Raw genomic sequence first — 26384 nt, 5'->3', positions numbered from 1 at the left:
GATCTTCTTACTCAACTTCTGTTGATGAGTGGGATCATCCCATACTCATCTTTATCTTTCTGACTTAGCCCACTTAACATATTTCCTTCTAGCTCTGTCCAAGATGGGTCAGAGAAGGTGGTTTCGTTGTTCTTGATAGCTGCATAGTATTCCATTGTGTATATATACCACAGCTTTCTCAGCCACTCATCTGGTATTGGGCACCTGGGTTGCTTCCAGGTTTTAGCTATTATGAATTGTGCTGCTATGAACATAGGGGATAAGGGGGCCCAAAGGATTAAATGGAAAAAGGAGGCTCTCTTCAATAAATGGTGCTGGGGAAACTGGGTTGTAACATGCAGAAGAATGAAATTGAACCACTTTATCTCACCAGAAACAAAAATCAACTCCAAATGGATCAAAGACCTAGATGTCAGACCAGAAAAAATCAAATACTTAGAGGAAAATATTGGTAAAACACTTTCCCACCTATACCTCAAGGACATCTTTGATGAATCAAACCCAATTGCAAGGAAGACTAAAGCAGAAACAAACCAATGGGACTACATCAAATTGAAAAGCTTTTGCACATCCAAAGAAACTATTAAACAAACAGAGAGACCCCTGACAGAATGGGAGAAGATCTTCACATGCCATACATCAGTCAAGAAACTAATCACCAAAATATATAAAGAGCTCAGCAAACTTAGCACCAAAAAAGCAAATGACCCCATCCAAAAATGGGCAGAGGACATGAACAAAACATTCACTTCAGAGGAGATCCAAAAGGCTAACAAACATATGAAAAACTGCTCTTGGTCACTGATTGTCAGAGAAATGCAAATTAAGACAACACCAAGATACTACCTCACTCCTGTAAGAATGGCAGACATCAAAAAGGACAGCAGCAACAAATGCTGGAGAGGTTGTGGGGACAGAGGAACCCTTTTACATTGCTGCTGGGAATGTAAATTGGTACAGCCTCTGTGGAGAGCAGTCTGGAAAACTCTCAGAAGGCTAGACATGGACCTTCCATATGACCCAGTAATTCCTCTCCTGGGGATCTACCCCAGGGACTCCATAACACCCAACCAAAAAGAGGTGTGTACTCCTATGTTCATAGCAGCACAATTCATAATAGCTTCCCTAAGGTTTTACCACTATAGGATGGCTATTTTCAGAAAGAGACAGAGAGAAAGGGAAAGAAAGAGAGCGAAACCACAGAACTAAAACTTGCCCCAGTGCAGTAGGGAATGACTCCAACCTGGAGTGTGTTCATGGCAAAGCAGACACTCTGGTGAGTTATCTTGCTGGTCCAGGTTCTTCTGCATTATTTTAAAGTGAGGGGAGCTTCAGTGTGGTGCTATGTACAGTAATGAAAGAATCTATTTGTTGGTATAATAATTTAAATGTTATAGCTCTCCTTTTTCCTATTAAGAGCAGTGTTATCCCTCTGGGATAATATTATAATTATTCTTACCTTATTTGACCTAATTATATTTATGACTATTCAATAAATATTCTGTAACATATATAAGTGCATACTCATATGTTTTGAGTTTATATTAATACACAGTGATAATTAGATTGCTTAGGAGTTAGTGATTTATTATGCATTATGTCCCAATTTAAAGCTTAAGATTTTTGGCTTACTGAGTAGGACTGTGCTTTGTTGTATACATGTTAGTGCACATATTAGTGGTAAGGAGGCACTAGTGGAAACTCTGATGCTCTGATGTCTCTGTATCTGAATGAAAAAGTGGCCAAGGAATAGTAATATCACATATACAAGAGATCCCCGACTCCAAGAGAGATCATAAAACTTAATGTGTGAATTTAATGTTTTACCTTCAATTTAAAAATTGGAAACAAATCAACAAAGATATTAACAAATTTGCTGATTGAGTCAGGTTATGAAATTCATTTTTAAACTGTTGTTGTCATATTGCATTGGATAATAACTAAGAGTTCCATTAGCTAAGAAGCAGAAACTAGAAAATGATGATATATTCACATGTACTATATTAAAATGACTTTGAATTTTCTGCTAATATAAATATATTGTGATGGGATTATTGAGCTGAAATTACGTAGTTAAAAGGCTCTTTTTAATGAAGGAAACATATGTGATCTTCATAGACTTAGTGAAAATACTTTCAGTAATACTTTTTTAAAAAATATTTATTTATTCCCTTTTGTTGCCCTTGTTGTTTTATTGTTGTAGTTATTTTTGTTGTTACCGTTGTTGGATAGGACAGAGAGAAATGGAGAGAGGAGGGGAAGACAGAGAGGGGGAGAGAAAGATAGACACCTGCAGACCTGCTTCACTGCCTGTGAAGCGACTCCCCTGCAGGTGGGGAGCCAGGGCTCAAACCTGGATCCTTATGCCGGTCCTTGCACTTTGCGCCACCTGCGCTTAACCCACTGTGCTACAGCCCAACTCCCTCAGTAATACTTTTTAGGATCACTAAGTTTTAGTCCTTGGGTGTCTTAAAGTTTTGATTGGTTTGGTTCATGGGTTAACAAGCCTCTTCTCATACTAAATATTGTAGCTTTGTGGCTCATACCACTGTCACTATTCTGTTTAGCATAAAAACAGCACAGTACATGAATGAATGTAACTGTGTTCCAGAAAAACAGATTTGCAGATATATGTAGCCATTCATCTTGCAAGCCATAGTTTACTGACTCTGATGTAGTGATTACAAAAAAAAAATGTAATCAATCAATCCCTTTCTCTTCCCTTCCTTTCTCCTCCCCTCCCTCCCTCCCTTCCTTCCATCGTTGATAGAACAGAGAACAATTGAGAGTTGAGGGGAAAATGGATAGATAGATAGATAGATAGATAGATAGATAGATAGATAGATAGATAGATAGATAGATAGACAGACAAATGGGTACAGAGATAGATGGGTAGATAGATAGATAGATGGGTAGATAGATAGATAGGCATGCCGACCTGTAGCCCTACTTCACCACTTGTAAAGTTTCTTCCCTGCTAAGGTGAGGGTAGGTTGGGTTGAGTTAGGATCCTTGTAGTCAAATGCTCTACCACTGAGCTATACCCCCTGAATTAGAATCCTTGCATATGGCAATGTACATGTTCTACTGGGTATGCCACTGCCCAGCCCCCAAATAATATTTTTTTAAATTGAGATACCTATGTGGACATTTATACAGAGAATTATGAAGTTTTAATACACAATTTATACTAGAAATATGGATTAGGGATAGTTATTATGTCGATAAAAAAAACTGAAGCCATGGGAGTAGTTAACTATAGTCACTTAAAAAAAGCCTTTCATATCCGGTGGGAAGAGCTTAAAGATGAGAATAAAATACTTTTTTTTTAGGGATGTCTATTGGTACACAAAGCAACAATAAAGATGTTTTCAGATAGTTCTAGTACATCATAAGATACTTTATATAACATCCTTTAGGAAAAAGAGACCCCTATTAGCATTTATATGGGGAAAAAAATCCTTGGGTAAGTTCACAAAACTGTGGAAGTACAGAGAAATAGATGTGCCTTCTAGGTCAGCAAGATAGCTCACTCAGTGCTCTTGCTTTGTCATGTGCATGACCCAGATTAGACCCTGGTCCCCACTATACTAGGAAGCCTTGGTGACACATCACTTTCTGTTTGTCTGGGAAAAAAAAAAAAGATCAGCGTAAGTTGGTGAAGCCCCAATAACTAACAAAATGGTAAACAAAAACAAACAAAAAACCTGGCTTCTGCCGTTACCACTCATGGCATGTAGTTTCTCCCTTTCTAGTCTCACTGCCAAGTGATAAAATTTACCCAAGTATTTCATGTCTAGGTGAAATTAAATTGTGAAAGAAAAGAGACCCTTTCTTGGAAATTTTCACTGTGTGATTATGAAGCAAATCGCTCCTTTTAAAAATTGTTTAATTTGAGAGATCCGGGAGTTACTATAATATAAAAGCAATCTTTCTTGATTGTGCTTGCTGAAGTAAGTAAGGAAGTGAAAGGTAACTACTGGATGGCTCCATATGTGAAACAGAGAAAATTGGAACACTTGCAAAAAAAAAAGAAGAAGGAGGAGGAGGGGGAGGAGGAGGAGGAGGAGGGGGGGAGGGGGGAGGAGGGGGAAGGAGGAGGAGGAGGGGGAAGGAGGAGGAGGAGGAGGAGGAGGGGGAAGGAGGAGGAGGAGGAGGAAGGAGGAGGAGGAGGAGGAGGAAGAAGGAGAAGGAAGAAGGAGAAGGAAGAAGAAGAAGAAGAAGGAAGAAGGAAGAAGAAGAAAGAAGAAGAAGAAGAAGGAAGAAGAAGAAAGAAGAAGAAGATGAAGAAAAGAAGCCAAACTGCAAACTCTAAGACTTTGTGAGAACTATGGTGGTGATGGAAGGGGGAAGGGTGGGAGTCGGGCAGTAGTACAGCGGGTTAAGCACAGGTGGCGCAAAGCACAAGTGCTGGCTTAAGGAAGGGGGAAGGGTGGCACAGAAATTTGGTGTTTGGTGTGGGTGTAATTTTTTAATCTTGTAAAATACTGTTAAATAGCTCATAAGATTAAAATAGATAAGGTGAAACAAAAAAGATCTCTGAGAAGCACAAAATCTTGTCATCCTTTGCAAAGACTGAAGTGGTCAGATTCTTCTATATTTCTGTGGAGTTTGCAAGTTTGTCTAGTTTCTGCCATTCTTAATAGAAAGAAACACATCTCTGTTGACAGTTCTGTCTTGATCCCTTAGTCAGAGCAGACACATGAGGATTGTAATTTCTGAACCTCTGTGCTGCTTCAGCAGTTTCCACCCTAGAGTTAGAGTGATTGCTCAATTTCTGATCAATTTTACCATCTGCAAATTGGAAGCTTTGTAATTTGAAAGTATAGTTTGGCATACACAGAATGCAAGTCCTAATATATATATATATATTTGTGTAGCTTATAGAACCTTTACTGGGCAGGGCATCTTAAAACAGTTTATTAGTAAAATGCCTTCTTCTTGGGCTCATGACATATTCCATGTATTAATAATGCAGACAGTTAAAGGGGATTGCGGTTGGATTTTTTTTGTTTGGGGGGCGGTTAGCTGCAGGACATTTTCATGCCTGAGTGTATTGAAAAGTAGGATAGACTCAGATATGACATCCCCACAGTATAAGCTAGAGGTAAAAAATTTAAAAAAAAATTTATTATTTATTAGACAGAGACAAAGAGAAATTGAGAATGACAGGGGTGGTAGAGAGGGAAAGAGAAAAAGAAAGACACCTGCAACACTGCTTTACTGCATGTGAAACTTTTCCCCCTGAAAGTGTGGCCAGGGGCTTGAAACTGGGTTGTTGATCATTGTAGCAAATATAGTCAACCAGTTATGCCACTGCCTGGTCCCTAGATAAAATATTTGTTGATGAGCAATCACCTGTGGATTACAATTAAATGGGGCACTTAGTCAAGTTACTTACAGCACATATGAATTTGAGAAAACACTGGTCAGTATTCTGTAACTGAGAAGACAAGGGAAAAATATAAAGGAAGGTGTGGTCAACAGTGTCCAGTGCAGCTGAAAGGGATAATATCTGAGGCTGGGCAGTAGCACACTGAGTTGATCCCCACTCATTACCACATTCAAGGACAAAGATTCACCAGCTGTGAAGCAGCGTTACAGGTGCCCTATCTCTCTCCCTCTCTATACTCTCCTCCCTTCTCGATGTCTCTCTCTCTTACTGAATTACACACACACACACACACACACACACACACACACACACACACACACACACACACACACACACACGAGCACACGTGCTCTGAGGTGTTTCTATTGACTAATGGTGCTGAAGACACATGTTAGAAGCACTGTAATGTGATTTATTCTGTCTCCCTACCCATTGTTGACCCGAGTGACATAAGAAAGGGAACTCTTTTATTGTTTAATAAGTTAACAATAAAGCTTCTTCAATCTCCATCCAAGATTCTACAGGGATTCTGGCAGAGATCTATCCAACATTAAATCCTGAAATCTGAACAGCAGAGATAGCTACTCGACACTGAGGTCTTCTTTCATTAGAAATAATAACTTTTTAAAGTCAGATACTGTGAATTGTTTGTTGCACAAGACATTTTTGGTGTCCATAGAAACATCCATGCTTCCTTATGCACACTCAGACAAAGCAGCAATACATATATAATGTATTCATCTAGTTAGCGTTTCCCTTTGCTTTTAACTTTCAACTTTCAACTCAAACTAAACACTAGTATAAGGAGTTTGGATAACAGCCCATGAACTTCATCTTGTATAAAAGGTACTGTAGCTCTCTTCCTGTAGTGTAACCATAGCAACTGACAAGGAACAGAGAAAGTTAGTTTTCACACATGCTGTGCTAATTAATCCTATCATACCGTTTTTCTTCAGACTGAGGGTGCCGTTTAATAAATTTTGAATGAGTAAGCAAATTTTGATGCATGAGTTGTACAAAAAACATGGCAATATTTACCAAAAATATTTACTGAAATGTAGTTATGTATTCCTGCTTCAAGATGCACTTTCATTATTTGTTTCATGTTTTAATCATTTGTTCACTCCTGAAAAGTGTTAATATTTGCTTATCTTTTTAACTGAGAGATTCTTTGGGGTAAAAGCTTTTATCGTGTCAACATACAGGGTATTTCCACAAGGAAATGTTTCAATTGATTGACTGTATTAAAATGAGATTACAGGAGTTTTTTTTTCACCAATAGGGAAGAACAGTCTATCTTAAAAATATAATTTTCTGGGAGTCGGGTGGTAGCGCAGCAGGTTAAGCACACGTGGCACAAAGCGCAAGGACCAGAATAAGGATCCCTGTTCTAGCCGCCTGCTCCCCACCTGCAGGGGAGTCGCTTCACAGACAGTGAAGCAGGTCTGCAGGTGTCTATCTTTCTCTCCCCCTCTCTGTCTTCCCCTCCTCTCTCCATTTCTCTCTGTCCTACCCAACAATGATGACATCAACAGCAATAACTACAACAATAAAACAAGGGCAACAAAAGGGAATAAATAAATAAATATTTAATATATATATATAATTTTCTTCATTTGATATGACATATTTGCATGCATACCATTTTAAGAAATTGTCTTTATAAAAACTCATTTTTACTGTTGTTTAGGAAGTTATATGGCCTATATGAACGCAGTTCAAGCAGTCCTTAACCGACTTAAACATGTAGGAGAGAGGAAAATGATGTAGCAAATATTTTTTTATGTTCCCCAGAAAATTTTAGCAAGCTTTACAAACTTACATTCAGAATAAACACAATTAAACTGACATTATATATAATTGTTTAGATTTATAGTATTTCTAGATTATTTTGAAATCTCCAGCCTTGAAATTCAGACTATCACCTATCGGGGTTTTCCACACAGGTCCTGTCTTCTGAACTGTCAAAGTCTCAGCTTGTTCTTATTTTCATTCTCCTATCCCTCCCTCTGACTTAGCTTTCTATCATGGGGCCTCAGGGAAACGAAGGAAATTCAGCTTGAATGTGTTTTTGAATCACATTTAGCTTGACAAGAGCATATGAAACAAGTAAGGACCTATTTTAGAACTTGTGCTGTAGCTCTTTGGTTTCTGTTTGGAAGAAGCACAGTCATTTGAAGAACTAAAGCTTTGGGTGCAATTACTAACTTTTGAAAGCACATTATCATTATGTTTGTCTTTTCTGTTGTTAAGTTGTCCTTTCTGTTATTTCTCTGTTCCTTGTCAGTTTGCCTGAAATTAAGAAATAAAGTATTTCATGGAAATTTGATATCAAAAACAATTTTTCAGTCATGTAAGGGAAATTTGGGGATCATATATGTATATAAGCTCTGTATTTTCATGATATAATTCTGTTTTAATTTGGAATATGCCTTTGAATTATAAACTACATTATAGAAATGAATTATTTTAAGTTTTTAATTTAATTAGAAGTATCTTGCTTTTTATTTAATAAGGATTAATGGTCTACAGCCAAATGTAAGTTATGGTAATTTGTACATACATGGTATTTCTCAGTTTTCCACATAACAATTCAACCCCCTCTAGGTCCTCCTTTGCTATCATGTTCCAGGACCTGAACCCCTCCCACCCAGTCCCAAGTTCTGCTTTGTGTTTTCTTATTTTTCAGCTTCTATTTTTTATTAGTCATTTAATAGTAATTGACAAGATTGTGGGATAAAAGGCATATAATTTATACAATTCCCACCACCACAATTTCACATTCTCTCCCTCCATTTGAAGCTTCCCTATTCTTTATCCCTCTGGAAGTATGGACCAAAGATCTCTAGGGGTTGTAGAAGGTGGGAGGTCTGGCTTCATTCTGGCTGGATATGGGCATTGACAGGTCGATCCATACCTCCAGCCTATCTCTGTCTTTCCCTGATGGGGTAGGGTTCTGGAGAGGTGGGGTTCCAGGACACATTGTTAAGGTCTTCTGTCCAGGGAAGGCAGGTTGGCATCATAGTAGTATTTTTCAACTTCTGTTCATAAGAGCGATAATGTAATATTCACCCTTCTCTTTCTGGCTAATCTCACTTAACAGGATTCCTTCAAGCTCCATCTAAGATGAGGTAAAGAAAGTGAAATCACCATTTTTAGTAGTTGAGTAGTATCCCATTGTGTATATATACCACAACCTGTGTAGCCATTTATTTGTCGTTGGATATTTAGGTTGCTTCCAGGTTTTGACTATTACAAATTGTGCTGCAATGAACATAGGTATATACAAATCTTTATGAATGGGTGTGTTTGGTTCCTTAGGATATATCCCCAGAAGAGAAATTGCAGGATCATAGGGTAGGTCTACTTGTAGCCTTTTGGGAGCTCCCCAGACTGCTCTTCAGAGTGGCTGGACCAATTTACATGCCCATCAGCTGTTCAGGAAGATTCCTTGGTTCCCTACAAACTCTCCAGCATTTGTTGCCCCTGCCTTTTCTGATGTATGATGTTCTCACAGGAGTAAAGTAGTATCTCATTGTTGTCTTTATTTGCATTTCTCTGACAATCAATGACTTGGAACATTTTCTCATATTTGTTGGCCAGTTTGATCTCTTCTATGGTGAATATTCTTAGAGAACAGAGATTTTACTTTAGTGTCTGTGTCCTCATCTGCTATTCGTAGGCCTTATTAACCTTTGCAGTTCTGTCTCTGATTTTGTAATAAATGAATCACAGTAAATATCATATTTTGGCACAATCTTAGAGTCTATTCATAGTTTGAGAAATGCTCTCTACTGACCCATCTTTGCATTAATTGGATGCTACTGCCAATTAGCTGACCCCCATATGACTGTGTAGTCTGCCAGCGTTTTTGCAGTATCATCTGTCTCTCACTCTCTACCTGAGGGAAAAAAAAGTCTTCTGGGAACAGTGGAATTCTTGTAACCATGAAGCTCCATCAAAGCACTGTTTACAAATAAATAGACATACCCAGACAGGAAGTTGTCACACTGGGAATTTTTAAGGGTTAGGATGAAGGAACATTGAAAAGTAGCCTCTCATAGCCCCTTGGTGAACTTTATAAAGGCTATGCTATAAACCATTAACCCTGCCCCCAGTAAATTTTTTTTAAAAAGCATCTATACAAACTTGCCAACAGGTCCCATAATCTTACCTCTCCAGAACCCTACCTTACTAGCGAAAAATAGAAGCTGCTAATGTCCATGTCCAGCTGAGAAGCATTTACAGAAGCCAGAATTCATTCCTTCTGCACCCTAAAAAGATTTTTGGTCCATACTTACAGAAAAAGGAAATTATAGGGGAAGATGACCAGAGGGCATCCTCAAGTCCAGATTCAGAACCAGAATCTTTGCCATGAAGAATTTTTCTTTTTACACTATCATTAAAAGGGAAACAAATCTGGAAAACACCAGAGGAAGTCAGGTACTGTTTTGCTTATCTGAGAGAGAGGAAGAAAAAGGAAGGATAGTCAGAAATAGTAACAAGTGTAGTTATGATTAGAAAGAAGTGAAAGCAGAGGAATAAAAATGGAAGCCCCTTATATATTATGTTATATATTTCCCTAGCCCTAACTATTTCTTTATTATTATTGATTTAGAAGATGATTTTCAAATTAAATTCTCCAAAGTCATTTCCTTGTTGACAGAGTCTGAAATCATTAAGTTTGGAAATAATCCCTTGAGTAGCATGTTCAGATCTATTCTGTCAGATTCATAATGCACATTTAAAAAATTAATGACACTGAAAAGTTTCTGAGTATGGAGACCACTTAACTTTTTTAAACCATCTGTTCTCAAATGTCCATAACTGTCATTTCTAATTTTCAGAGCTAGATTTCCATGAAACATGTTTTTGGAAAGCCCAGGAGATTGCAAAGCTTCTGTGTAACATCTAGTTTATGAGTTATTTATTTACTTCCCTTAATTTTAAAGTTAATTTTATTAACTTTATTAGGAATTATGAGTGATGCACTGGTTTTTAAATAGATGCCCACTATATGCTTTCCATAACCAACCAACCAACCTTCTTTCCTTCCTTCCTTCCTTCCTTCCTTCCTTCCTTCCTTCCTTCCTTCCTTCCTTCCTTCCTTCCTCCCTCCCTCCCTCTCTCCCTCTCTCTCTCTCTCTCTCTCTCTCTCACTCTCTTTCTTTCTTTCTTTCCTCCTTCCTTCCTTCCTTCCTTCCTTCCTTTTGTTTTGGCCTCTAGTCACTGGGGCTTGGTGCAGTCACTACGAATCCACTACTCCTGGCAGCCATTTGCCCCCCCCCCCATTTTATTGTATAGGATACAGAGAAATTGAGAAGGGAGGGGGGAGATAGAGAGGAAATGAGACACCTGCAGCCCTGCTCCACCACTCATAAAGCTTACCTCCTTGCAGGTGTGGAGTGGGAGCTTGAACTCAGGTTTTTGCACATAGTACTCTATGCGCTTAACCAGGTGTGTTACTGCCCAACCACTTCATAACCTTTCTAGTAACCTTAACATTGTATTCAGTATTCTGTATTATGATATCAAGGTCACCCTTTAAAAATTATGGACACTGAAATTTAAATTCCCTTATTCTATTAATGTTCGTTAAACGTCTTTATGTTTTGTGTAACCCACAGGTCTTGCAAGAGCAAAATCTGTTCCCAGCCACACGTATTCCAATGAAGTGGTTACCTTGTGGTACAGACCTCCAGATGTCCTCCTGGGTTCCACAGAATACTCCACCTGCCTTGACATGTGGTGAGAAATGAAAACTTTAACTAGCTAATTCCTATGTGATACTTGTTCTGGGTCAAGTCTAGACAAATATTCTGTTTCAATTAAGATAAATGGTGCAGATGTGTTTGCCTGTGTGTAGCAGCACTTTGAGGTTTTTTTTTTTTTCTCTCTTTAACATGATTAGAATGGCTACCTGATCAGCAACTCCCCTGCAGATAGTGTCTGGTAATAGTTCTTGACAGACAAGGGTCAGAGACTTTTTTTTTGCTGTTAATACGGTGGTTTTTCTTCATAAATGTCTTAATCTGTGGCTTCATTTTATAAAGAGAAAATAATATGCTTCTAAACAAGACCATGGGTTGGAAACAAAAATTTTAATTTATAACTAAGCTCAATACATTGTTTGAAATTTTTGATCTAACAGACACTAAATTGCAGTATACCTTTCTAAATTGCTCCCAGCTATTCAGAATGAATTGAAAAAGCTTATCTTTTATATATCACAAGTTAAATGCAGTAGTTTCACTTTCACAGATAGTGTAGCTCAAAAAATCATGTTAGAGGCGCAGAGACTGACAGGATTCAATACATAATTGTTACTAGTGGACAATGATGAGTTCCCACCTACTGTGGTCACCATCTAGTATATAAGGAAATGATCTCATTTAGCATTCAAAATAAGCTTACTAGTAGCTGTTGAAAATGTCATTTACTAATGGGAAAGCTATTTTTTCTTCTTTATTTGCTAGAGCAGAGAAATTAAGAGGGAGAGAGAGAAAGAAAGGAAGGAAGGAAGGAAGGAAGGAAGGAAGGAAGGAAGGAAGGAAGGAAGGAAGGAAGGGGAAGGGAAGGGAAGGGAAGGGAAGGGAAGGGAGGGAGGGAGGGAGAAAGAAATATAGACAGCAGCAGACCTGCTTCACCACTTGTGAAGTGTCCCTTCTGCAGGTGGGGAGTGAGATCTCAAACTCAGATCCCTGCACTGGTCCTTGAACCTAGTACTATGTGCGCTTAACCTGGTGTGCCACAGCCTGTCCCCCTTGAACTTACTTTGGTTTTTACCTTGCTGTTCTACTCTCAGTAATCTCGTGGTTTGCTAAATAAATGAATTTGGTAGGTAATAATAGACTTGACTTTTTTCTTTTTGATGTGGGGAGGTTGTTTGTTTTGTGGATTCTGGACTCAAGATAGTTTAACCTTTTCTGAGACACTTTTTCTTTTCTTTTTTTTTTAATTTAAGAAAGTATTAATTAACAAAACCATAGGGTAGGAGGGGTACAATTCCACACAATTCCCATCACCCATTCTCCATATCCCACCCCCTCCCCTGATAGCTTTCCCATTCTCTATCCCTCTGGGAGCATGGACCCAGGGTCGTTGAGGGTTGCAGAAGGTAGAAGGTCTGGCTTCTGTAATTGCTTCCCCGCTGAACATGGACATTGACTGGTCGGTCCATACTCCCAGTCTGCCTCTCTCTTTCCCTAGTAGGGTGGGTCTCTGGGGAAACGGAGCTCTAGGACACATTGGTGGGGTCTTCAATCCAGGGAAGCCTGGCCTGCATCCTGATGACATCTGGAACCCGGTGACTGAAAAGAGAGTTAACATACGAAGCCAAACAAGTTGTTGAGCAATCATGGACCCAAAGCTTGGAATAGTGGAGAGGAAGTGTTAGGGGGATACTCACTGCAAACTCTAGTGTACTTCTGCTTTCAGGTATATATTTTGCAGTAGTTTACGGATACGTGTGAACATATGCTCCTGAGACACTTTCATTCAGACAGAAATAGAGAGGGAAAGAGAGACATCATAATTCCTGAGCTTTCCCTTGTGCCTCACGGTGTGAAGGCTTAAGCTTGAACTGTGTGCATGGTATAATACCTGGTCTATTCTGTGGACTATTTCTGTGGCTACTTAATGTTTTTGATGCACAAATTTATGGTGCAATATCAAATTCCGTGAGATACAAGGAAAAGTAAAACTTATCTTAATTTGAATTCCAACAGTGCTCCTAGGCATAGGATTCAGGATATGTTAAACCACTGAAAATATATGTAATGTTTTGTTTACCCATGGATTTATTTTATAATTTGCAAATCTATAGTTTTCCATAGCATTATTAAAGAATCTGAGTCATAGGAGGCCGGGTGGTAGCACAGTAGGTTAAGTGCACATGGCGAAGCACAAGGATTGGAGTAAGGATCCTGGTTTGAGCCCCGGGCTCTCTACCTGCAGGGGGTCATTTCACAAGCAAAGAAGCGGGTCTGCAGGTGTTTATCTTTCTCTCCCCCTCTGTCTCCCTTCCGCTCTCGATTTCTCTCTGTCCTAGCCAACAACAACAACAGCAATAACAACAACAAGAACAATAATAACAACAATGATAAACAAGGGCAACAAAAGGGGAAAAAATGGCCTCCAGGAGCAGTGGATTCATAGTGCAGGTATCGAGTCCCAGTGATAAACCTGGAGACAGAAAAAAAAAAATCTGTGTCATCAAATAACTGGAATGCTATTGTCATAATTTTTCTAGTGTTCTATTCCAAGTCACTGAAATGATATCTTTGAGGGGCAGGCTAACTCATTTTTTCATCTTCTTGGCTGTTTTGTTGTTGTTGTTGTTTGTTTTATTATTTGTTTCGTTTGGTTATTTTGGATAGTCGTTTACAGAATTACATTTTTTTCCCCTCAAGTCCAGACTGGAACTTGAGCAAAATAGACATTTAGAACACTAGTTGTGATGGAGGGAAAGTTTGAAAATAAAAATCAATGACAATCTCAGGATGTGAGTGATTAATTTACTCACACCCCTCTCTTCCCTTCCTTATAGTTGAGGTCAGGTTGTCTACTGTTACTATTTAATATTCTTGAGTTATGGGACATTTTATTTTATTTTTTGAGAAATTCTAGGTACCTATTAATGAGGTCAGTTCAGGACATAGTGTGGAAATATTCATGGCTCATAGTTTTGGTTCAGTGCTTGACAATTCAGTTATAATGCAATGTTCTTGTCAGTCATAACCCAGCCCAGATTTCATTGCAATCATAGTAGATTCCTTTCTAATAATAATAATAAAATAAAAAAAGTCTACCTTCCTAATCCGGAGAAACTATTATTTTATGCAACAGTGCCTATTTTTCCCCCAAAGTCTTGAAAGTGCTCTCTAGAGGACAAAGCACTATAGCGATTATGACTTATCAATGGGTGTCTGATGTATAATAAGTGATTGTCAGTTCATGCCTCCCCTTTTGTGTGTGTGTGTGTGTGTGTGTGTGTATGTATTTGTGTGTGTGTATGTATGTGTGTGTGTGTGTGTGCTATTTCATTCATTTAAAGAAGAAGACATGAATGTTTTCTACCAATCTACTTTAAATAGGAAGGAAGCATATAGGAAGGCTGTCATTTTAAGTGGATGGGATAAAAACTGATACAAAATAGTAGACCCAAATGCCCTTTAGTCTGTGTGCTAAGGTTATTTATCTCCAAAAGCAAACATTAAGTGTGTAATGCTTGAGTAGTTTCCTGTTCTTACTGACTCTTAATTTTTAAGCTCTGAAGTCTGAGTTATGTCTGTGCTATGCCTGTCATCCTGAATCTGATTTCATTTCAAGGCATTTTCTAAAAGTCATTATCTCTTAAATCAAGCAAAACTGTGTGTATTTTTCTAGTTTGAGAAAAGTTCACAGGACACTGATTTTTTTGCATAATTACTGACACTGGTGCTGAGTACTCCAAGACATAGAAATGGGACTGTAATTGACTCATGGCTCAGCTGCACAGAAGAGAAGTGCAAATATTAACCTATGAACAGTAGGGAAGCAGGTGACAGTGTTTCAAGCTATTTTAACAGTTCATTTCCCAACAGGGGTTAAAGGGTAGTAAATAAAATCTAGCGATCCCTGTGCAGTGTTATATTTTCCAGTTTTCTTTTTAAGTCACCACAGGCAATAAAAATATTAATGAAGACACATATGCATTAGCACTGGTAGCAAGTGATGGAAGTCAGAACTGTGTTATGTTATGTTTCACTGTTCCACGTCTCTAGCAGCCTGTGGCTTTACTGTGTGTTCTGATAACACATCAAGAAAGATAGTTCTGGACACCTTGGTCTCCCTTTGTGAGGAGAATGTAAACTAAAGAGGATGCAAATTGAAATTTTTCTCCAGTATAACTTCTCTTAATTCCTGGATTTTATGACTTATTGAAAAATCTAGACATAAGAAATCATCGTTCAGCCACTAAAGCAAAAAGGCTTACCAAATACTGAGAACCACATTGAAAGAAGTACAGAAACCAAAAGCAGCTTATCTGTGTAGTCCCCTTCCTTGTCAGAGATCGCTGCTCTAGCTGATGAAATCCATGCACTCAGTGTATTTTTCCTTCCTTTATGGATACTCATAAATATGCTTAATAACTTCATTTGTTTTCAAAATCAGGTCACTTGAGATTATTTTAAGAAATTTGTTTTTGGAAGGAGTGGTTAGATTATTTGTAGCTAATAAATAATCGCATCAATATTGAAGTGTTTTGGGGGGAGGAACCACAATATATAGCAACACTACTTTGTGTCATCAATTAAAGTGCAACCCAAGACAGTGTGTAAAATATGATAGAATGTCACTCACTTCCTTTCCTCATCCTTTTAAAAGTTAATTAGCATATTAACTATGCTTGTCAAAATGTAGGGCAAATCATTTATAAATAAGCCTGTCAAATGTAATGAGATTGCATATTAAATCACCTTTCTCTCTATTACAGCTTTGATTTAAGATTAAAATTAATTTATTTAATATTGTAGCAGCTGGGTGGTTGGAGAAAAATTTCCATATCAGTCTTGATATATAGAAAAATGTCTGCATCAAAATCATTTGATTTTGCATATATCAAAAAAGATATTGCCTATTATTTGAGTATTATAAGGCTATTTAGCATTGTTTTGTGTTAAATAAGCCTAATCATCATACATACTGGCTGATACAGAGTTTTACTATCACCCTTAATGAGCTCTCTTGAACCATAGCAATTTGTGTAATAAAAATAAGGCTTCCTAGGACTCTAGTTTATTTACCAGTGTTTTAAGAGCATTATAAATGAATCCTGTTATAGCCCATGCATTGAATATGAATTTATTTTATATGGAAACTTGTCTTGAGTAACTGAGTACTAGTAATGATAGTAATAAAATAATAGATATAACAGAAATATTTTTTTAATTTTATTTATAAAAAGGAGAAACAGTGACAAAACCATAGGATAAGAAGGGTACAACTCCACACAATTCCCAATACCAGAACTCTGTATCCCATCCCCTTCCCTGTTAGCTCTCCTATTTTTTAACCCTCTGGGAGTATGGACCCAAGGTCATTATGGGGTGCAGAAGGTGGGAGGTCTGGTTTCTGTAATTGTTTCCCCGGTGAACATGGATGTTGACAGGTCGATATATACTCCCAGCCTGTCTCTCTCTTCCCTAGTGGGGAAGGGCTCTGGGGAATTGGAGCTCAGGACACATTGGTGGGGTTGTCTGTCCAGGGAAGTCTGGTCGGCATCATGCTAACACCTGGAACTTGGTGGTTGAAAATAGAGTTAACATACAAAGTCAAACAAATTGTTGACCAATCATGGACCTAAAGGCTGGAATAGTGCAGATGAAGATTTAGGGGGCTCTCCATTTTGTAGATGGCTAGTAGGCATATTTTAGCACCAGAAAGCTGGATCAGGGAAGAGAGTAGCTCCCTAATATGGGAAAGGGGTATAAATATTGTTGACTGTAAACCCCATCGATCTGATGTGATCTGGGGCCCATATTCAGCTTAGGAGCCTATGTGACCTCTGCATCCCTGTAGATCTGAGCTCATATTCTGTGGTCATGAGTAGGCACATTCCAAGCTTCCCCAATATCAGGACCCATCTTCCTCAGGTGTAGCATAGAGTATATTATCCAGCCTCCCTTCGGAGGCTGGAACATTCTCTACTATTGTTGATCCAAGTTGAGGGCAAGGTCCTATGGTGGCCCACAAAAGGGGTCTATTGTGTTGTTCCTGATAGGAATGACTGATAACAATGGAGAGAGGGATTTATTTGAGGTCTAGGTCCATCATGTCTGTTTGGGAATCTCAGAGCTCCCCAAATAAGGCCCTAGAACACAAATAAATTTAATAATTGTTGCATGCTTTGTTGCAGGAGCTTCACAACTCTGAGCTGAGCTGTTTTTTATTTGTTTGTTTTTGCATAGAAAAAGGAGCGGGGGAGATAAGGGAAGACACTAAAGTATAGAAGCTTCCTCTGTTGTGGTGGGGACCAACACAGGCTGTGTGTTTGGCAAAAAACAGGTGTAGTATCCAGATGAACCCTCTTGCAGGTCCAGGTCCATCCTGTGATGCAACTCATTGCTTACTTATTGTACCAGGACACAGCATGATAAAACACACTGGGTTCCAGGCTTATTCAAACTCAAAGCTAACCTACTGCAAAGACTTTTCTCTTTACTTTACATGATCTCTTCATTTCATTAGTAATGTGACACCAAAACAGAAATGCAATGCAATGGAATTCATATATATATATATATATGTATAGTTTTGTTTTATGCTCTGAGTTGTGTTGGATCATTTGCTTGCTTCAGATATAATCACTTACTAAACAGCCATATGCATTGCCTTTCAACTTTTTAAAAAATTTTTTTTATTTAAGAAAGGATTAATGAACAAAACCATAGGATAGGAGGGGTACAACTCCACACAATTCCCACCACCCAATCTCCATAACCCACCCCCTCCCCTGATAGCTTTCCCATTCTCTATCCCTCTGGGAGCATGGATCCAGGGTCATTGAGGGTTGCAGAAGGTAGAAGGTCTGGCTTCTGTAATTGCTTCCCCGCTGAACATGGGCGTTGACTGGTCGGTCCATACTCCCAGTCTGCCTCTCTCTTTCCCTAGTAGGGTGTGTCTCTGGGGAAGCTGAGCTCCAGGACACATTGGTGGGGTCTTCAATCCAGGGAAGCCTGGCCAGCATCCTGGTGGCATCTGGAACCTGGTGATTGAAAAGAGAGTTAACATACGAAGCCAAATAAATTGTTGAGCGCCTTTCAACTTTTACGGGTTGTTTTTTATTATTTACAACTTTTTTTAATTAAGGGAGGAGTTTCCTGAACTATACTTAAGACTAAAATTACTGAAATGAATAGATTTTTATAAGACCAGTACCTTATTTATTAATTTGCTTTATTAGACATTATCTTCTAGATGCAGATTACAGTTCAAGAATGTTAAATCATGCCCATCAGCCTCCTCCCACTCTGTTTTCACCTCTTCCTCTCAGTGTGGAGCTTATATTATGTTCTGAAATATTAATGTCATCATTTTTTGAAGTTACACTCATAATTTATTAAAGTGTTTGTAATTGATACAATAGTTACTTTCGACTGTAAAATGACACCATAATACATTATTTCCCTTTCTTATGCTAATTCATATAAAAAGTGAGATAGTGTCTAATATTTATCATCATCATCATCATTAACCCCTCCAGGGCTCGGTGCCTGTACTATGAATCCACTGCTCCTGGAGACTACATTTTCTATTTTATTGGGTAGGACAGAGAGAAATTGAGAGAGAAGGGGAAAATAGAGAGGGGGAGAGAAAGACACCTGCAGACTTGTCTCACCACTTATGAAGCAAACCCCCTGCAGATAGGGAGCTGGGGGCTCAAACTTAGATCCTTTTAAGGGTCATTGTACTTTCTACTATATGGTCTTATTTTAAAAATGTTTTTATATCTATTTTCCCTTTTGTTGCCCTTGTTGTTTAATATTGTTGTGGCTATTGATGTCATCATTGTTGGATAGGACAGAGAGAAATGGAGAGGGGAGGGGAAGACAGAGAGGCGGAGAGAAAGATAGACACCTGCAGACCTGCTACACTACTTGTGAATCGACTCCCCTGCATATGGGGAGCCAGGGGTTCGAACCAGGATCCTTCTGCCAGTCCTTACGCTTTGCACCATGTGCGTTTAACCTGCTGCGCCACCGCCTGACTCCCCTACTATATGGTTTTAACCCAGTGCATTACAGCCTGGCCTCCATGTCTGATATTTAAATTACAGAATATCCAGGGTAAAAACAGTTGTATTTGCATGTAAAATAGGTAAGATTAATGTTTTCCATGACTGCAGTTGAACATAGTTCAAGTAATGATATAAGACTAAGAAAAAATAAGAAAAGTGATGATTATATTGATTGTCTAGTAATTGCCACACTACTCCTACTCTTTAAAGTTTTTTTTTCTGTAACAGTGAAAGATATAGAAGACTGCAAATCATACTTCCCTAGTTTTCTTCTCTTTAATTTTTTTTTCATTAAGAGGAATGGGTGATAGAGAGAAAGAGAGACAGAGACACCTGCAACGTTGTTTCACCTCTCACAAAGCTTTCTCTTGCAGATGGGGATGGAGGTCTCAAACTTGGGTCCTTGAGAATTGTAACATATACATCCAACCAAGTGTGCCACCACTGAGCCCTCCCTTTTTTTTTTCTTTTTTGTTCACTTATTTTATTAGTGATTTAGTAATGATTGACAAAATTGTAGGATAAGAGGGGCAACAATTCACAATTCCCACAACCAGTTTCACATCTCATCCCCTCCACTGGAAGTTTCCCTGCTCTTTATCCCTCTGGGAGTATGGACCAAAGATCTTTATGGGGTGCAAAAGGTGGGGTGTCTGACTTCTGTAATTGCTTCACTGGACATGGGCATTGACAGGTGGATCCATACCCCCAGCCTGTTTCTATCTTCCCCTAGCGGGGTGGGGTTCTAGGACTCATCCCAGGGAGGCATCATGGTAGCATCTGCAATTTGGTAGCTGAAAAGCAAGATATAAAGCAGAACAAATTGTTTAGCAATCAGGAACCTAAAGGTAAAAATATAGCAGATGAGACTTGGGATCTTCATGTTGGAAGAAGCTAGAAAGTCGGGGGTCGGGTGGTAGCTCAGCAGGTTAAGCACACATGGTGTGAAGCACAAGGACCAGCATAATGATCCCGGTTAGAGCCCCCAGCTCCCCACCTGCAGGGGGGTCGCTTCACAGACGGTGAAGCAAGTCTGCAGGTGTCTACCTTTCTCTCCCTCTCTCTGTCTTCCCCTCCTTGCTAGATTTCTCTCTGTCCTATCCAACAACAACAGCAATGACAACAGTAACGACAACAACAAGGGCAACAAAATGAGAAAATAGCCTCCAGGAGCAGTGGATTCATAGTGCAGGCACTGAGCCCCAGTGATAATCCTGGAAGCAAAAAAGGGAAGAAATAGCTAGAAAATCAATTTAGGTATATTCCAAGAGGCTCATGACTTTACTAATTTTTGTCTGAGGCCAGTGCATGTGGGCTGAAAGTAGTATTTGTCTAGGAAGATGGTGTATGAGTTGGTAGTAGTACTAGAAAGCTGGATCAGGGAAAAGAGTAGCTCCTAAATATGAGAAAAGTATATAACTGTTAACTGTAAGCTCCATTGATCTGATCTGGAGCCCAGGTCTGTCCATACTTAGCACAAGAACCTTTGCAACCTCTGTATCCACACCAGTCTGAACTCACATTCCATGGTCACATTAGGGAATATTCTAGACTGCACTCATCAGGATCAGTCTTCCTCAAGTGGCAGAGTATGTTAACCCAACCTTCCTTTGGAGAGTGGAGCAGTTTCTACCATTATTGTTCTACATTGACGGCAAGGTCCTGTAGAGGTCCACAGGAGGGTTTATGATGTTGTTCCTGATGGAGGTAACCTCACTGATGATGGTGGAGAGAGGGATCTATTAGAGATCTAGGTCCATTATATCTGTGTGGGAATTCCAGGATTCTCTGGCTAGGGCCCTGGATGATGAGGTGGCCTGGTAGTGACCAAAAGGGCCATCATTAAAGTGTGCTGGTCTCTTGCCCTTATTCATCTTTTGTAGTCCTTACTTTATCTGACAGGCCCAGGCTTAGAGTGACTGAGGGAAGTGAAATAGGGTCTTTCTATTTGCTTGCTGTACTTATTGAGTTACCGTAGACTATTGTTCACTTTTTTAAGGTATATATTTTCCCCTAACTTTATGCGTACATGTGCACCTGTACCCTATCTCATGTCTTTGGTCTATACTAAGTCCTGTAACTCTACCAGGAAGTGTGCCACCCGAAATGGAATTTAGGAGTCCTATGAGCTAGGAAAGGCCACACAGGAGCATTGGAGCTGGAGGGTTGACATCCTAGGCCTGGTGTCTCTGGACACAGTCCAAAGTGAAACATATCAAGCTGGCACTGGTTGCACTGATTTTGTTGAGGTCAGCAGATGTAGTGTCAAATATTATAATCAACAGAAACATGAAGGAAAATGAGTAAGTCCTCAAAGTTTCCATATAACACATTACCATGATTTATGTCATTTTATGCTACTAACAAATAACTGTATCTCATATACTGACAACACTAACCTTGCTTCTGGTCTCCTTGGTCTAAGGTTGTAGGTGACTCAATATTTCAAAAAAAAAGTTATTATTAAAATTGCATTAACAGGGAGCCGGGCGGTAGTGCAGCAGGATAAGTGCAGGTGGCGCAAATTGTAAGGACCAGCATAAGAATCCTGGTTCGAGCCCCCGGCTCTCCACCTGCAAGGAAGTCAATTCACAGGTAGTGAAGCAGGTTTACGGGTGTCTATCTTTCTTTCCACCTCTCTGTCTTCCACTCCTTTCTCCATTTCTCTTTGTCCTATCCAACAATGATGCCATCAATAGCAACAATAATAACCACAACAGTAAAACAACAAGGGCAACACAAGGGAATAGATAAATAAATATTTTTAAAAAATGCATTAACAATTTGATCCCAGTGTTGAAATCCAGTCATTTTACTAATTGGTAACATTAAGTGCTTTGATTGAAGGAATACATACTCAGAACTGAAATCTATGCATTAACAACCTTGGGACATTTAATCTATTTTCCCCTCTCATTGATTAGATAGTGATTTATAAGACTATAGGCTAATAGGATTATATATTACCAGCATTTCCACCAACCAGCATCTATTTCCTTACTCCTACCCCCTTACAGTGGAGCTGAAAATCTAAGCTGGAGGGTTGACATCCTAGGTGCAATATTCTAAACTCGGTCAAATTCTGCTTTGTGTTTCTCTTTCCAGTCTTTCTCAGTTTCTGTTTATGAGTGGGGTCATCTCATACTCATCTTTCTATTTCTGGCTTATTTTACTTAACATAATTCCTTCTAGCTCCATCCAAGATGGGTTGAAGAAGTTGGACTCATTATTCTTAATAGCTGAGTAATATTCCATTTTGTATATATACCACAACTTTCTTAGCCATTCATCTGTTGTTAGGCACCTAGGTTGTTTCCAGTTTTTGGCTCTTATGGATTGTGCTGCTATGAACACAGGTGTACTACACGTATCTTTTTGTATGTGTGTATTTTTGCTCTTTACGATATATCCCATGGAGAGGAATTACAAGGTCATAAGGAATGTTCACTTCTAGCCTTCTGAGTGTTCTCCAGACTGCTCTCCACAGGGCTTGGGCCAATTTATAATGTCAATATTTTCCATGATTGAGTCAAGTTGTATTTATAACCTTTCCATATAATTTCTTAAATAATCTTTTGTTCTTTCTGGGTTTATCTCTGATATTTTTCCTAATAATTTTGTCTGTTGATTATTTTACTTCATTTTTATTCATTTTTTTTACCACCGCAGTAACTGCTAGGGCTTTGTACATTCGCTATTCCATAATTACAGGTAATAATGTGTGTGTGTGTGTGTGTGTGTGTGTGTGTGTGTTTCTTTTTATTTGCTACATGTGATACACAGAGTTAGAAAGGGAAGGAAAGAGACACAGAGAAGGAGAGCTACCTGCAGCACTCCTTGACCCTTTGTGAAAATTCCCCTCTGCAGGCTGGAACTACAGGCTTGAACCTGGGTGGTCTACCTATATTGTTACACCTTCTTCTGTATCTTCTGAAATTTGGGTATCTATGCGTACCTCGTCATCTTTTATTTTATTTTTGTTTAAATCTCTACTCCTTAATGAACACTGGGGAAGAAGGTGCAGACTGTGCATATTCTATTTCATGTCCTACACTTGATAACTTAATATCTGTGACTTCAGATATGCACTAAGGTCCTTGCTCTCTTGAAATCTGTGATTTTGGCTGTCAGCATCTTACTGTTATGGGGAAAATTATGATAATCCATATCATTAAATTCTTAGTGAAATCATGACAGTTTCGTTTGTGCAAACAAAGCTTGAAAAGAAAATTATGAACCTGGGACCTGTGTGTCTCAGACTTGTCAGTCTGTTGCATAAAATGCTGTGCTATCTCCTCAGCCCATCCACATAATTTTGAATTGCTAATAATGAATGTGAAATGATACTTCCTAAATTTTGTTAATTACTTGAATTCAATGAATGTATTAAAGATAGTGGTTATTAGAATCTGTGATATGTGTGAATTCAACATGTTACCTCATGCTTTACTCTATTTTTCTATTAAAATAAGCAAAATTAAGTAGTGAAATTCAGAAATATTTCAGTCAATATGAAATTTATACTCCTATGAAGGTGACAACATGGGTGGTTAACTTATGTGCATTGCATTAGACTTAACTGAATAGAGATGTGACTGGAGAGAAACTACAAGCTTATATAAATACTACAGTGTGATTGACTATATTAGTGAGGGAATTTGATTGTAGACTTCATACTGCTCATTAAAGACTGTCCTTTAGGGATTTCTGTGATATTATGACTTCTGAATAAATTTCCTCAGGCCACTTAATTATCTGAAATGCATTTTAATTAAAATCATATTTACACTTACTGGTGTTCTGCTGTATGACCTCATACAACTTAAAGGTATGTGTAGCTTCCTTGAATTTAGAAACTATGTTATGCAATTAATAAGCCTATATATTTCTATATTTCTCAGTTTTGCTCTTCAAATGTAGTATCCTTCTGCTTTGACTTATAAATGATATCATGTAGGGTAGGAAAAAATAATACAATACTTTAAAAGAATGAAGGTCAAACTTAACTTAAATAACCAAATCAGTGACTGAGAAACTTTCAGATAAATTTTGTTTAAAAATAAAGCAGGGAGTCGGGCTGTAGCGCAGCGGGTTAAGCGCAGGTGGCGCAAAGCACAAGGACCGGCATAAGGATCCCGGTTCGAACCCCGGCTCCCCACCTGCAGGGGAGTCGCTTCACAGGCGGTGAAGCAGGTCTGCAGGTGTCTATCTTTCTCTCCTCCTCTCTGTCTTCCCCTCCTCTCTCCATTTCTCTCTGTCCTATCCAACAACGACAACAACAATAATAATTACAACAATAAAGCAACAAGGGCAACAAAAGGGAATAAATAAATAAAATAAATATTTTAAAAAATTAAAAATAAATAAATAAAAATAAAGCAAAGGGGGGCTGGATGCTAGCGTTCCAGGTTAGGTAAACATGGTGCCAAGTGCAAGGACTGGCTCAAAGATCCCAGTTCAAGCCTCTGGCTCTCCATCTGCAGGGGGATTACTTCACAAGTGGTGAAGCAGATCTGCAGGTGTCTATCTTTCTCTCCCCCTCTCTGTCTTCCCCTCCTCTCTCCATTTCTCTCTCTCCCATCCAATAACAACAACAACAATAACAATAACACCAACACAATAACGACAACAATAGCAAAATGGAAAAAGTGGCCTCCAGGAGCAGTGGATTCGTAGTGCAGACACCGAGCCTCAACAATAACCCTGGAAGCAAAAGAAAATAAAGAAAATTTTCTAGGAGGTAGCTTAGCACATAGAACATACACTTTATCATCCATGGGTCTGAGGATTGATTTCCAGCATCATATAAGAGCACCAAAGACAACTTCCTGGGTGGTGGAATGGTGTCATAGTGTCTCCCCTCTTTATTGTCACTACCTCTCAAAAAAATTAAATAGAGTAGGGAGATAACATAATAGTTATGCAAACTGACTCTCAAGAGTGAGGCTTCCAGGTGCCAGGTTCAGTCCCCTATACTACCATAAGCCAGAGCCGAGCAGTGCTCTGGCAGGTTAAATAATAAAAACGGACTGAGGGAGTCTCTTTAGTGTTATCATGCATTGTGAGACCCTGGTTGCATTCTCCATGCTGCACTTTTTAAAAAAGAAATGTAAAACTTAATCTTAGTCTGTGATGAGCACACAGTTATCACTAAAGGCAATATGAGGAACCGTGTAGACCGAATTGTGGTTATAAAAAGATTTTCATGCCTGAGGCTCTTAGGTCATAGGTTCAGTCCCCAGCACCACCATAAACTAGAGCTGAGCATTGCTTTGGTCTTTCTCATTAAAATAAAATAAAATAAATATTTGTAAAAGATAGAATGTGAGTAGTCTCATGTTTTCCTATGCACATGTAAGTTGTCTTACTTTTCCTATTCATTTTGTTTATCTTTGTATTTCCACATGGGATAATAGATCCCAAAAGTCAGATGTTTGAATAATTGTGTTTTCTATAGAGCTTTTCAAGGATTTTCTTTATTGATAATTCAAATAAGTTTTCTCAGATTGCTAGGTTTTACCATACTTGCTTCTGAAGACAGAGTATATTTATGACTTAATATAATCAAATTACAGTTTATTATAACACCTATATAACTGTTCATACTTGTCATTTTTAATTTTAATATTTTAAAAAATTGTATTTATTACTTATGAGAAAGAGAGAGATTGAGAGATTGAGAGTATTAACATGTACACTGCTTGTAGACTTTTAGCATATGTGGTGCCAGGGATCATACCTGGGACCTCATGCATAGAAAGTCTGTTCTACCACTGAGATATCTCCCTGGTCTGTAATCCTAACATTTTAAATTTAGAATCTTTCATAATTTTTAGCAATCATGTAAAATAGTCAATAATTTTAGCTTATGGTCATTATATGTATCCACCTTTCCAAATCTAAATGTGCTTAATCATGGAATCATGTTCCCCACATTCATTTGATGGCGGCACAGAAAATTTAAAAAACTTTTAGACTCTAGAGACTGTTACTTTCCTACAAAGATCTTCCTTATAACACTAGAATATGTTCATTCATTCTTTCTACAAAAACTTACATAATACATTTAAGGATTAGCAAAACTGTCTCCAACCCTTAAGCAGCACCCACTAATACTATTGTTCTGAAGAAATCAAAGGGAGATGGTTAACATTTTAGGGTACACACAATGTCTAGTTATACAACTGCATTTCAAGACTTGTATTTTGA

The 26384-nt window shown here is 38.5% G+C and overlaps 1 protein-coding gene across 4 annotated transcripts in view; it reads left to right on the top strand.

The window, feature by feature from the left end:
* Positions 1-26384, top strand: part of CDK14 (cyclin dependent kinase 14) — a 722913-nt gene that overhangs the window by 403400 nt on the left and 293129 nt on the right. For all 4 annotated transcript variants that reach the window (XM_060196252.1, XM_060196255.1, XM_060196254.1 and 1 more), the window contains one exon: positions 11023-11143. In XM_060196252.1, the coding sequence (XP_060052235.1) occupies positions 11023-11143 (121 nt within the window). The remainder of the gene's footprint in view (positions 1-11022; positions 11144-26384) is intronic.

This window comes from Erinaceus europaeus, chromosome 8 (genome assembly GCF_950295315.1).
Source record: "Erinaceus europaeus chromosome 8, mEriEur2.1, whole genome shotgun sequence".
In the NCBI taxonomy this organism is placed as follows: Eukaryota; Metazoa; Chordata; class Mammalia; order Eulipotyphla; family Erinaceidae; genus Erinaceus; species Erinaceus europaeus.
The sequence above is the reverse complement of the archived record's forward strand: the minus strand, read 5'-3'. Positions and strand labels throughout refer to the sequence as shown.